The 13,940-nt window shown below is 35.9% G+C and overlaps 1 protein-coding gene across 2 annotated transcripts in view; it reads left to right on the top strand.

Moving 5' to 3' along the window:
* Positions 1-13,940, top strand: part of RYR2 (ryanodine receptor 2) — a 393,600-nt gene that overhangs the window by 199,239 nt on the left and 180,421 nt on the right. For both annotated transcript variants that reach the window (XM_048299766.1, XM_048299765.1), the window contains 6 exons: positions 430-551; positions 2,513-2,696; positions 3,394-3,529; positions 6,283-6,378; positions 12,446-12,564; positions 12,961-13,094. In XM_048299766.1, coding sequence (XP_048155723.1) covers positions 430-551; positions 2,513-2,696; positions 3,394-3,529; positions 6,283-6,378; positions 12,446-12,564; positions 12,961-13,094 — 791 coding nt within the window. The remainder of the gene's footprint in view (positions 1-429; positions 552-2,512; positions 2,697-3,393; positions 3,530-6,282; positions 6,379-12,445; positions 12,565-12,960; positions 13,095-13,940) is intronic.

Genomic DNA, 13,940 nt, shown 5'->3' with positions numbered 1-13,940 from the left:
ACTGGAAATGACTCAAAGCATAGTCAGAAAAGGCCAGTAACACCCTTAGAAATGAGGGCCAGTAAAGAATACCTGTTGTGACCTTTTCTGCTTTAGGGATTTGCTGCTCTATAAGGGATGTGTTTTTAATGTTGATAAAAAAAGTGTAATCAAACACCCCTTAGATTTTTAATTTTTTTTTTTTTTTAAATAAAGCATGTTGTTTACAAAAGCCGTAGCTTTGAGATTATTTATGGCACTGAACCTGCTGACTCAGTACAGGTGCATCCTTGGACATGAAAAACTAAACCATGGAATTATCTGCTTTTAATAAAATTGTTATCTTTGTATGTGACTTCATCATTTCCTAGCCTGCCTTCCTATGTGAGTTTTCAGACTTCTTATTTAATGTCTCATTTTGCAGTGACTGCTTCTTGTTTTTGTTTTCAGGCAATAATGCACCATGAAGGGCACATGGATGATGGTTTAACACTGTCCAGATCTCAGAATGAAGAATCCCGTACAGCACGTGTCATCCGTAGTACAGTCTTCCTTTTCAACAGGTTCATAAGGTGTGCTTTTAAAATGATCTTTTCATCACTTTTCTTTTTTTTTCTATTTTATTCAAAGTCTCTCTTAATACAACAGGGAACAATTTATCCTTCAGTAAAAAATAGATCAGTGTTTCTCAAATCGGACATTATATCAATTCTTTGTGTTATCAGCAGGTAAGTGCCTTGAGAGATATTAGTCAGTTTCTTTTCTCTGTCTTCTAATATTAATTTATTGTTTAATCTTGATTTAAATGCATAAACATACTGAAAATGCAAACAAACAATAAAAGAGATTTTTCCTTTCCAAAATTTGCTTTAAGTCATGTGGTGCATTATTTAGCTTTTTCTTTTCTAAGTACGGTTTTTAAAGATGGTCCTCCTTGAAAAACCTGGGAGAGGGAGATAATTGTAAAACTACAGATCTGTAAAAACCACAAATATACTGAAGAAATTCATAGTCTCAAGAAGAAGCTTTTCTTAAAAATTATACCTTCTTTCTACCCTCACATTACACTTTGCTTATTTGTTCCCTTTTAATGCTACTTGTTTCTTTAATATTTCAAAATATAAAAAAGGTTGTGTTGTATTTTATAGTAATTAGCCATTTAAAAATCCTGTCAGATATAAGCAATTTGCATTTATCTTCCCATTATTAAATAATGCTGATAAAATGCTAATTCTCAAACGCTTGTGATTTCAGTAATTGATGAAAGGGCTTTTCATCAATGTAGCTTGCATTAGAAAAAGAATGATTAGCAGTAAGATTGTATGTAATGATAAGAATTTCATAAGAACCCATTTGTCGCAAGAAAAAACAGTGTGGGAGATGGTGATCTGAAACAACCATGTCCTAAATCAGGGCACAGCCAAAGACACAGACATGTGAATTTGTTGAAAAACATGTAACCGGGTAGTTAAAAAAAAAACCGGAAAAAATCACCTGTCAGCAGAACTGTCTACTGTATGACATTTAAAATACAAAAGAAATGTGAGCCCTAGGTCACTTTGTAGATACACCTTCATAGAAGCTTCTAAGAATGCCATAAAAGATAAAGACAGAGAAAGGCAATTTAATGATAAGGTTTCACAAATCAAGGTATTGCTAAATTACAGTGGAGATTTTTGTGGAGTGCACAGAGAGTCCAAGGTAGTGTTTAGCAGTTTAGTTTTGGCAGGATGTTACTCCAAAAAGAAAAAGCTGAATTGAAGAGGACGAAAAGTATTCTTTTAAGTGTATGCTCCAGTTCTTTCTCACAAAGTCAGCAGAAGAATTGCACTTTATATAACATGTTCACAATAAAAATTAAGTTTTAAAGATGACTTTTGTAGCTATCCTTTTGAAACTTTGCATTATTTGCAAAGGGATTCAGCTGAGCAAGGGGCAGGTGCAACATGCATGAGAACAGTCAGCCCTCTACTTTTAAGAGAGGATCTTCACAGACTTCAGCAAGGCCAAGCTTGAATTGGGTATCAGGGAAACAAAAAAGCTAATGGAGTGCTGAGATAGAGTGTGTGGAAGTGCTGCATCTTCCCACACTGAAAAAGGCTTAAGAACACGTAAGAGATGTGTTTCAGAGCCTCCATGGGCAATCTGGACCCTCCTCAGCACTGCAGGACTGGTCTCTTTAACTTCTGTCCATCCCAGCTTCATGATGCTTTGTGCTGGTTTACAATAACTTCTCTTCATCTTTTGCTCTGCCTCTGCAACTACAACATCTGTAGGTAGAACATTAAAATGTGTTTTTTGGATTTGAAAAAATTTTAAGAGAAATAACATTTTTCATGCTTTCAGTATTTGTTTGGGATGGGAGGGGTAGATTGTTAAATGGAGAATGGGCAGATATAAAGAATTTTTGACAAGTTGCTGTCAGAAAATGAGCTTTGGCATCTAAACAAACTTTGCTTTTAAATAAATAAAGAGTTGGAACAATAAAGTAAATTAATTTTCAATTCTCAGGAGACTTTGCATCTTCTTGCAGGGGCCTTGATTCTCTCAGCAAGAAAGTAAAGTCTTCCACCACCGATTTGCCTATCGAGTCAGTCAGTTTGAGCCTTCAGGACTTGATTGGCTACTTTCACCCCCCTGATGAACATTTGGAACATGAAAACAAACAAAACAGGCTCCGAGCACTGAAGAATCGCCAGAACCTCTTCCAAGAAGAGGTACTTCTCTCAGTTTTACTCCTGATTTTCCACTCTGTTGTCTGCAAGTATTCTTTCACAATATCTGTAGTGTTGATATTTAATATGGATTGTGCTTGCAGTGGGTTTTTTTTAATCCTATAAGAGTCAAACTATTTGCTACATTCTCAATCTCTCTAGATCTGCTGTTTTTCCTGTATATTTGAAAGAAAACATTTACAGCCTTACTTCTTTTTCCCTTTCTAATAAAATTAGATGACCTTGTGCCTTGAATTCTAACCATAATTTTCTCCTTATGTGTTTTTCTGTTAGAGTTTAATCTCTTGATGTAGAAGGATGTTGTGGTTTAATAAGCATTCTTTAAGAATTTTGTTTAATATTATCTGTAATATATGTTTTTAATATTATTTCTGGTAATAATAGTTGCTCTACTTTGTCAGATGCCTAAACGTCCTCCAGAATAGAAACTTGCCTAAAATTATGTAATGAATACTGTTTATTTTTGTTTTAATTTAACCATCCTAAATGGCAGATGTTTATTACCACAGTGCAGGAAAATTTTCCACTGGGATTGCTTGTTTGACTTCACATAAATATTTTTGTGTTTTGCATATCCTGTCTTTCATGTTTTGTTTTCTTAGATTTCTGAAAATCTTTTGTGTTTGCATCTAAAAATACTTCTCTTTCCCTCTGACGATATGAGCTTTTTCATTTCTAGGGTATGATCAACCTTGTTCTTGAATGTATTGATCGCTTGAATGTATACAGCAGTGCAGCTCACTTTGCAGATGTAGCTGGGAAGGAAGCTGGAGAAGCATGGAAGTCTATTCTAAATTCTTTGTATGAATTACTGGGTAAGATATTATAGATTACTTGGATAGTTTTAGCTCAAAATAGTGAAGAATGAAGAATAAAGAAGTACAAAACTGTTTTAGTACAGAAGAATTTCCACTGTGTAGAAATCTAGAATAAAAATTAAGCAAGATTTTTGCATTTGCAGTTATTTGATGTATTAACAATACATTAAAGAAGTTATGTCAGGAGTTATAAGCATTTAAAAGTATCCAGACTAGGTCCAGAGAGTTAACATCACCATGAAATCAAATGACAACCTTTTGGGGTGTAGATGGTAGATGATGGAGTATAAAATTCTGTGGTTTGGTTATTCGTAGATGTAGGGTAGAGTTGAATTTTTTTGTTACAGTTTCGTTTATCTCTTGTTACATTAAGCACAGTGCAGACTGGAGGAAGTAGGGGCTTGATTTCCAACTGGCAAGGCTAGAAAATTTCTTCTGAAGAGTCTGCTTGTTTTGTACAAAGTATTGCTTCTGTGGAATTGTAATGATGAGAACACACAAGCTTGGTTGACTTCCCAGTCTCTATGCCCCTCCTGCCCTCTGGTGTTACTTCTCTAACTGCATTATCTTCTGGCAGCTAATGCTTAGGAAGCCTGGCTTTGATCTGGCTATGATGAATTTGTACATTGCTCTGTTCTGAATAATGCTGGATCTGTACAGTAATTATGTGGATGACAAATGGATGTTGCTTGCTCAGTCTTGCTTCAGCAAACAGTACTTTGTTTTTTGAGTCTGCACATAAATAAAAGTAAACTGTGATGCCAGAATTCATGTCTTTTGTCATGTCATTGACATTGTGTTTTATTTCACTGTGATGAGAATTAAGGCATTTACAGACGTTGAGAGTGAATACTACCACATATGAAAATCATATAATCTTAAAATGGTTTGGATCACAAGAGACCTTTAAAGATCATCTAGTCCAGCCACCCCAACTGCAAAAAGATCCTTCCTTACATTCAATCTAAGTCTACTGTCTTTCAATTTGAAATAATTGACATATATCTACTAAAGCATCTGTCCCTTCTCTATTACAAAATACATGCATTCACTGTGAACTTGTATTAGATCCTTTTGCATTATGAAATAATGTGCAGTAGTATATGCAGTGATGTGACTTTAATGTCTGACTGACCACATCATGGTTTTTATTTCTTTAAAACCGAATGCTGGTCTTGTTCAGAGTAGTAGGCAATAAGAAAAGCAACTTTGGGATTTTATTTTTTCTTTTCATTTTAAGTATCTGTTTGCCTCATTTAATGCATGCTTTAACCAATGAATACTAACCTTTCACAAATTTGTGCTGAGCAGCATTTATGAAACCATCTCTGTCTCATTACTCTTAATGAAGTTAAATTTAGTGATGTGTTAAACATTGAACTGTTACTGCCTTCATTTTATGTTCCTACCTGAATCACAGTGAGATTGTGTGGCTTGCCTATAACCAATAAAAAAAGTCACTTTCAGAAACAGGTGTTCCTTAGTTCTAGTCTGTGTGTTTTAACAAGGTATTCTCCCTGTTATGATTCTCAAGTATTTTCAAATAACTGTGGTCATGATTAACTAAAAGTGTAAGATTTCAGAGTATATATTTTTTATTATATAATTCAGCAAGAAAAAGGTTTTTGTTTGTTCGTTTTGTTGTTAGGCTTTGGTTTTCCTCATCAGAAAACTGATGAGGAAACTGCCAGTTTACAAAACTGTCAGTGCAGTGGCTTGTTTGCTGTTAGGTCCAACATTTCTCTTCCTCTTTGCGGATAGTTTCATGTCATATTTATGTCAGAAGTCTCTAAGTTTTACCTTTTATAAATAAAGCAGCATAAAAACATAGTTGCAATATAATACACTGAATTTGTGCAACAACAAAACATAGATTTTAAGAGGCTGTTGCCTCTTAGCAGGACCAACAGTCTCTGTTGCTGGAAAAAATCACAGAAATTTCAGATTGAAATAATTTGTTGGCAGCACTGGAAAACAATCCTAAGAAAATGGGTTTGTGATGTTCCACACGTCAAACAGAAATGTTTGTGTTTCAGTCCTTTTTTGGGGTAGAGCAGATGCTTCTCTGAGAGCTCGTGTGTATGCACATACCTGCAGATGCACGTAATCCAGGACAGGGCAAGCTTGTGGGTGCCTGCAGTGTTCAGGGAGATACCAGTTCAGTTATACCCACCAAGTCAGTGCATGGATTCAGTCTACTTCAGCTTAAAGCATGAGGGTAAAACAGATTCAAAACACTTACTTCCTCCCTACAACCTTGTCAAAAGTATGGCAAACAGTTCCTGGACATCTATCTTGTTTTGGTTCCTATTATTCTTGAATAAATGTACTGTATCAGTAGAAAATAATTTGCATTCATCACCTATGTTGCTGGCTTCACACTCTGCTTTTCCAATGTTTTCTGTCATTACAAGAACACTGTTTTACAGCAACTTGTTTCTGTAGTAGCAGATGAATTCTGTGCTGTCACTACTGGCTTCCTCATGTAGAGCATTTTGCAGGGGTTATTGAGATGATTGTAAAGCCAAAATAATTCAAATTCCTTAAAGGTCATATTGATATCAAAGGTATTTCTTATGCTGAATTCTAACAATTGCTTACATTATTTAAATTTATATCTAGAACATCAATAATTGAAGATTAAGAATCTATCTTACTGGATCCTTTCGGACAAGAGAAGACAGGAATTATTTAAATTTAAATGGACTCATAACTGTGATTTAATTTCTCTCTATCTCTTTTCCCAATAGCGGCTCTGATTCGAGGAAATCGTAAAAACTGTGCTCAATTTTCGGGATCTCTTGATTGGTTAATCAGCAGATTAGAAAGACTGGAAGCCTCTTCTGGTATGCTTTTAAGTATTTTAACTTCCTTATTTGACCAAATTCTTTAAGATTGGTGATATACTTTTTCAGCCTAATTATAATGAAGCTCTTATTATGAGAGAGTAAATTATGTTAATAAAGTGAGATTTATATTTGTAACGTTTTTTATATACTGATTTCAGTTGTACTTCTACTTTAAGTTCTGGCAATCTTGCCTTTTCCTTGACCAGTTGGATATAGTGTTACCTTTTAATTCAGGCAAACAAAGCATTTTACAATAGCTGTTCAATAGTGTAAGTTGTATTAATTAGCTTGCTAATTCTAGTGTCTGCCCTTTGTAATTCTGCATGTTTTTCAGGATTTGCATCAAACTAAATATAAGAATAATCATATGGAATGGATATAATTTGTTCCATTAACAGTGTTCCCTATGTAATACATATACATTTCCTTTTGAATCATCTCTTTTGCTCCTGATGTGTAAACTTTTATTTAAAATTAACAAGAAATGTTTTTCAGTTGCAGTTGAGACTTTTTTTGCTTTGTATATAGTATTTTTTACTATTTTTTTTGGAAGATGAGAGCATTTCAAGACTTCTTTTTTATAATAATGCTAAAGTTCAAAGGGCAGGAAGGTTTGTAGTCAGAACAATGGGCAAGATAGGGCAAGATAACCTACCTCTCCGGTTACATATTTTTAATTTATTCCCATAATCTTCTTGGTGTAGTGTCATGTGTTGTTCCATGAACTGGAAGGAACATAATGATTAAAGAGTTGTCCTCAGGAACTGAAATTGCATTCCCCATATTGTTCTTTCCATTCCTCAATCATAGGTCTGCCACAGATAGATGGTGTGCTCAAGAGTCTTTGAAATATTAAGGCCAGGAAGAAAGGAAGGATGTTGCCCATTGCAAAAGGTCTTTGTTTTACATTAGACTGGTAAACATTTGAAAAAAAAAATGTCACAGGAATAACACAGCCTTTTACTGTGGCATTAATAAATGAGAAATATCCTGCTATTGCTGACTATTCCAAGTAGTTCCAGGAGTTGTCTCAGTGCAGGTCACCATTTGGCATATACTAATAAATTTCTTACCTCAGTTATATTCAATCATCGTGAGCAGCTGTGAGAACAGATGTGTCCTACAGTAAACAAGGTGCTTGTGTTCCCCTCAGCTTTGTCATTAAACATTCATGGGCATTTTGTTTATTTGCCATAAATCTGTTCCTGAGATGAGCTGACCAACAACATGAGAAAATATTGTCAAATGTCAGTGGCAGGAGTGTTCTCCCTCTCAGAGCCAAGGGTGAACTGGCACGGCATTCACTAGCTAATCAGCAAGATGTGTGGTGGTTGATTGCACTTGTAAAGAGCAGTTACACACTGGTGCTTCTCCTCTTGCAGATTTTTCCCTTTATCAACTCTTGGGGCAAGCAGAGAGTTTAGAAGTCAGTTATTCTTGGGGCTCTGAGACTGGTATAGAGACCTTGAAGCATTTGCCCATGTGAGCCTCTCCAGACAGCAATGTTTTATAGATGTACTTCTGCACAGTTTTATTTCATGTTTTAGTTGCAGGCCTATGGCCTTAGGGCAGGGGACCTGTTTTACTACAGAATTACTTCCTACTCCTGGCAGGCACCTGATCTGTTTCAGCCTGGAATGTTTATGCTCTGACTGCTTGAGTATCTCAAGAGATGAGGCAACAGGAACATAGGAGTCTTTGCCTGTATCACTACTTTAGTTCTTAGCTAGTGATGCAGACAGATGGCTGCTCACAGCATGGGTGTCTAGTTAGAGGTTTGCTGATCATTGCAGCTGGTACATTAGGGCTAGACATCCTAACCAAATAGATGTCATAACTGAACATTTGTGTTGGTTTACATTATTATTAGGGGAATCTGCCCTGTAGATGCTGTGATCTTCTTGCTTTATTGAGCATTTGAGTAACTGAATTTAAACTGAAACAAGCATTTGAAAAATGTTAAAATCATAAGTTAGATTATTTTTCTACTATGCTTCACCTGTGGTGTGAGAGCATTAACTTAAGGAGAATGATCTCACAGTTATGTAGTCGCATGGCATTTGATTGCAACCTGCTTAATGTCAATAGATTTCACAAGATCTTAATGGTGAAACTACTTCCTAAAAGACCTTATTTTACATCTGAAACTCTCAGGGCAATGGCTTTCAGAAATAATGCAAAACTTTTCACTCAACTTTTGGAGGTTCAAGATGAAATTTCTTATGACAGCTCTAAAAATGCTTTGTTACATGGTTCCTGTTATGTATGTATGTATTTTTAATTTTTAATCTCAAACCCAAAAGATTTGAAAATTAAAAACATAATTGTTTATGGTAGTATAGTAAGGTATGAGAGACATTCTGTAAACTGCAGAGTATTTGACACTGCTTGCTCTGGGTAGTGAGCCTCCTGACATGCTGCAAAATCTACTCTGAATGTACTAATATTTGCAATAGTCATTTGTTCTGAGTTTTCTGCTAGGAACTAGGCCACTTGTACTCCATCCCCATGTGTGTGTTGGTAACATAACTTTCATGTTGCCTCCAAAACGGATTTTACAATAAAGACTTTTCTGGGTTTGAGGCAGTCAGTTATAAAAGATGCTAATTAGGCTGTGCTTTAGTTATCTTGAGAGGCACAGTAGGTTTAGCTTTTAGTATGTAAATGTAATTTTGTGATTTTGTGTGGGATGCTTGCTTGTCAGGTTTTAAGCTTTATTCGGCTTGATGGGCTGAGGATATTCACTGTTTTAATTTAAAATGGTAGATCTTCAACAGGGAGAAATACTGGCTTATACTAAATTTTTAAAATAAGAAGACTTGTATACATATATTCATGTAAAATAATTTTTTCTAAGGTAAAGTGTTTATGAGGAAGAAACACCATATTCTGTTAATCACACCAAAATTAAGCTCACCTTCAACATTAAAGTTGTCAGCTACATCTTCTGAATGAGTTTTCTTGAATGTGTTGCGATAAAGACTTGGTGCTACCAAATATTACCTATAAAATTCTAGTTTTCACTTTTTTCTTGTCCTTGAAGTAAAAGCGTTATGAAAACAGAACAGAGGCATTAAATATGTAAACAGCAACTGTGTATTGATTGTACAAATTTGATGAGAAATTGATTCATTTTTTGAGCTTCACTGAAGCAAAAGAGGGAAAATTATTATCTATCCAAGTAGAAATATGTCTGAGAGCAGACCACATTAGAAGTGAGAGATCACAGAACTGCAATGCAAATGCTTCAGCTGTCTCTTCAATCCATAAATTAAGATTAGATTAGTCTTTCACTCTGAAATATGTTCCAGATGGGGTTAACTAGCCCTCCTATAATTTTAAAGGCATTAAAACATAGGTAAAAAGGTAGAATACCTTTAGCAATCTAATGTTGAGGACTACATTTAGTGCAGAAAGCTCTGTTTGCAGCCTGTGGTGTGAGCTGCTGGTTGAGCTCTGGGTCAGATGAGAAGACTTGAACTGCTAACTCTTTGCATAGCAAAGGTCCCAGGAATCTGTGGACCAGGCAGGTGACACTCAGAGACATGGCAGGTGTTGAAGACCCCCAGATTTCTGCATGCTTAGACTGTAGGGGTATAATTGCCCAGCTGCCCACAAATTCACAGATTGTTCTGAGTTGGAAGGTACCAAAAAGGATCGCTGAGTCCAACTCTTAAGTAAATGGTCTGTACAGGGATTGACCCCACAGACTTGGTGTTACTAGCACCATGCTCTAAACACCTGAGGTAATCTCAGGTTCCTGTGTTCAGGATCTGTCCTTGGTAGCACCCAGCTTGAGTTGTTATTTTGTTAGTTATTGCACCACAATGAAATTATTTTAAGGACTGGGACATCTGAGATTCTGCTATGAGAAACCTGGGGTAGAGCTGGTGAGGAAACCTGGTCTGACTGTGCAAGTGTGGGATGTGTAGCTGTGAAGGGGCCATGGTCTGAGCTCAGGTGGTGCAAGAATGACTGCCATAGTGGCTACTGGATGGTTGTTGTACGGGGAAGCTTCTTTAACACAAATATGCTTCAAGTTAAGGTTTTTTGGAACCAGATAATATCAGGTTTTGAGGATTTTTCTCTTTAAGTGCATGCATTTTATTCTAGTATTCTGCAATATGACATCAGACGAGTCAACAAATTGTCCTGAAAGCACATGCTTCCTTTCATCCATTAGTCATTAAGAAAACTTTCACTCTCCTTACCATGAACTCTGCATAGCATACTGTTTGTGACATTTGTATTAAATTCAAATGCTTAGTGCTTTAATGCCTTGAGCAACTCCAATGAAATTGGAACAAGTCTAGTTGTCTTTAATGTAGACAATCTAAAAATGAATCAATTGGAACAGACACAGTTCACTCATATGCAATTTTTTTCTGAAACACAGGGAGCAAAACGTATTTGGTAATTAGCCTTCAGATGCTATAGTAATTCAAGAAGGTGCTGGGGCAGCTGGATCTAATTGATAAGCATGCATTTATTCTCAAATGTTTACATCTTCAAAGTATTTTTACTTCTGTTATTGAAAACGTTAAGATTAGAAAATAAACTTTGTGTACTATTTTAAGACAAAAGGTTATGACTCTACCTATAGAAAACTCCACGGATATGGTTGCCACACTTAATTAGTATCATTTATTACTGCATTACTATTTGTATTGATAAAGTGTGTTTCAGTGCTACAATGAGAGGTGGCAAACGCCCAGTTACCACATTTTGAATGTAATGTGTTTTGTGCATTCCCAGATCACTGTGACACACAAAATTGTTCATCTTTTTACAGATTAGCCCTCTAGAATAAGGATACTTTTGTAACACTTTTTTAACCTCCCTAGGTATTTTTACCATGGTCAGTGACCCCTGACCTAGTCTAGTTCGCAGGCTGGGTGGACTGTGCTACCGTGTTTCTACAGAGCATCTACTCTTTCGGCTTGCTCTCATGACTCTTAGGTTTTTATCCTTTCTAACAACATTTTTACTGTCAGTATTCATAGAATCATAGAATGGTGGAATAATGGAAGTGCACATCTACTGCAACCCAGATCATACCACTGCCAAATTCAGGTTTAGTATGTTCTTTAGTTTATAGTTGAGGCTTCTTGTGCTTAAACCTTCAGGGCTGTAGAATCACTTTGGGAGTTCACCTCTAGCTCATTATCTACGTGCATTTTCTGTTTACATATACGTGACTGTCTTCAAATATATTAAACAACATACTTTGTTTGAAGCCTGTTTACCGGGTGAATCAAATTGTCACTGTATCTGTTGTCTTCCACCTTTTCTACATTTCAGTCGTTGAATAATCCCTACTCTTTATTAGTAATGACAGCATGTGTCCCTCCAGACCTCTGGAAAAAACATTAAATAGTACGGGGATGAACAGTGATGGTGCTGTAGGTTATCTGTAGCAGCTGATGTTCTCTTCCTCATTAGGATCAAAGACAGGCCACGGTACTGTTACTGAGACAGAACCATCTGACAAAACCACTATTTTTCCCACATCAAGGGGAGTTGAAGAGCTACATTTTCCTGTAATGGAAAGAGCATGGCAAAGAGCAGAAGACTCATGCTATGGAATTTGCTTTGCAAGGATTAAGCTGTGTGTTTGGAGACATGGCTTGAATGAATAAAAGGCTGAAGACAGAATGATGAGAGCTGTACATTGCTAATAGGAATTGCATAACTCTAGATTTAAGACTGCTTCTCAGCTTTCCTTCAGCCCCTTTGATTTTTTTCTCATTGTGGCAACAACTTTAGCAGCTGATAATTATGCACTGCATGTACAATATTGTCTTTCCCAAAGGTAGAAGATCCTAAAGCAGGTGTTGACTTGGTCCAGGAGCTTTATGATTAACATTAATGATTTATGATTATGATTTAACATTAATGATTCTTCATGGCAATTCTTCATGCCGCTTTATTGGGGTTTTTTTTTGTCATATACAATGATTTTTGAAACTATTTCATGTTACTGAGCACCAGATTATGAACTATTACGTACAGTTATGACTTTGTATGCGCTTTGAAGAGATTTTTTTTTTTTTTTTTCCCCAAGGAATTCTAGAGGTGTTACACTGTGTGTTGGTGGAAAGCCCAGAAGCTCTAAACATTATTAAGGAAGGACATATTAAATCAATCATCTGTCTTTTGGACAAACATGGGAGAAACCATAAGGTAGGTAAAGACTAAACAAGTATATTTAGATGAACGTTTGTGAACAAAGCATGCTCATTCTTCTGTGTGGAAGTTAATTTCAAATACTTTAATGCTGTTTTGATAATGAGGAATGAAACTTTTCCTAAAATGTATATGAGCAGTTTGACGAAGCAAAGAGGAATGTTACTTTTTTTTTGGCAAAAACATTGATACATACCAATTCTCAAGGGAAGTGAGAATAATGTTTTAATGTTAGGAGAATTTCAGAATTGTTCTAAAATAAAACCACTGTGATGGATGAATTACATACCATTACATGTCTTCCAGTAATAAGGTATAGAGCATTACATTGCCTGAAGTAATTAACAATGATAATGAAAAAGTATTTAAGATTAAAAGAATCTTTTTTTTCAGGTTTTGGATGTTTTGTGTTCTCTCTGTGTTTGTCATGGAGTAGCTGTGAGGTCTAATCAACATCTAATATGTGATAATCTCCTGCCAGGAAGAGATCTGCTCTTACAGACACGTCTTGTCAACCATGTGAGCAGGTACAAAGAAAAAGAAAAAAATCTGTATCTATGAACAAAGCAAAAGAACCTAACTTGTGCTTAAAATAAAGAGTCACTACGGAAAATCTCTTTTACTTCCAAAACTTTTGTTATGATATTTTATTCTTACTAGGATTTTAAATTCCCTTTGCAGTAGTGATTAAATTTGAAACGTGGGTCAGAGAGAACTGTCATAAGCTATAGCTGCCTGAAGCTGTTTTAAGTCTGCAGGGCTGTAGTGTCTTCTGAAGATTATGGTTCAGATCTAGCTGGGCATTCAAAGCATTGTCAGCTGATGTCCTGTGATTGCCTTTACATTCATGACCTTGTGAGGATTTCCTAATCACCCTTGGTCAAAATTAAGAATTTTGTGCCAATCACCTTCACCAGTGCCTGGAATATTTAGACAGTGCCTTCACCCTTCCTTCCACTCCAGAGTTTCAGAAGCTACCTTCAAGCAGACATTAATAACAAGATGAAGCTAGTAAAATCTTAAATTGGTAAAGTATCATTTACAAATTTTAAGTACATGTTTTTCCAGAGTTTTAATTTATGCTGAGGCTAAAGAATGTGGCTTTGTGTGAAGATCTGTGGGATCTTCTGTCTCAAACTTGTTAATTTTTAAAAGTCTCAAATCACTTATTGAGAATGAAAATTGAAACACAGAAATAGTACTTATAATTCAGAGTCCATAGGATTTATTAGATGCTGAAAAGCATAAAAAGTCCACACTGTATAAGGAGGCTACTTCAGGCTAAAGGATCTGGGGAACTGATTGTCTCTCTTTACCTGGCATTGGTGGGGCCACACCTGGAATACTGTGTTCAGTTCTGGGCCCCTCACTAC

Source organism: Corvus hawaiiensis, chromosome 3, assembly GCF_020740725.1.
Source record: "Corvus hawaiiensis isolate bCorHaw1 chromosome 3, bCorHaw1.pri.cur, whole genome shotgun sequence".
NCBI lineage: Eukaryota > Metazoa > Chordata > Aves > Passeriformes > Corvidae > Corvus > Corvus hawaiiensis.
The sequence above is the reverse complement of the archived record's forward strand: the minus strand, read 5'-3'. Positions and strand labels throughout refer to the sequence as shown.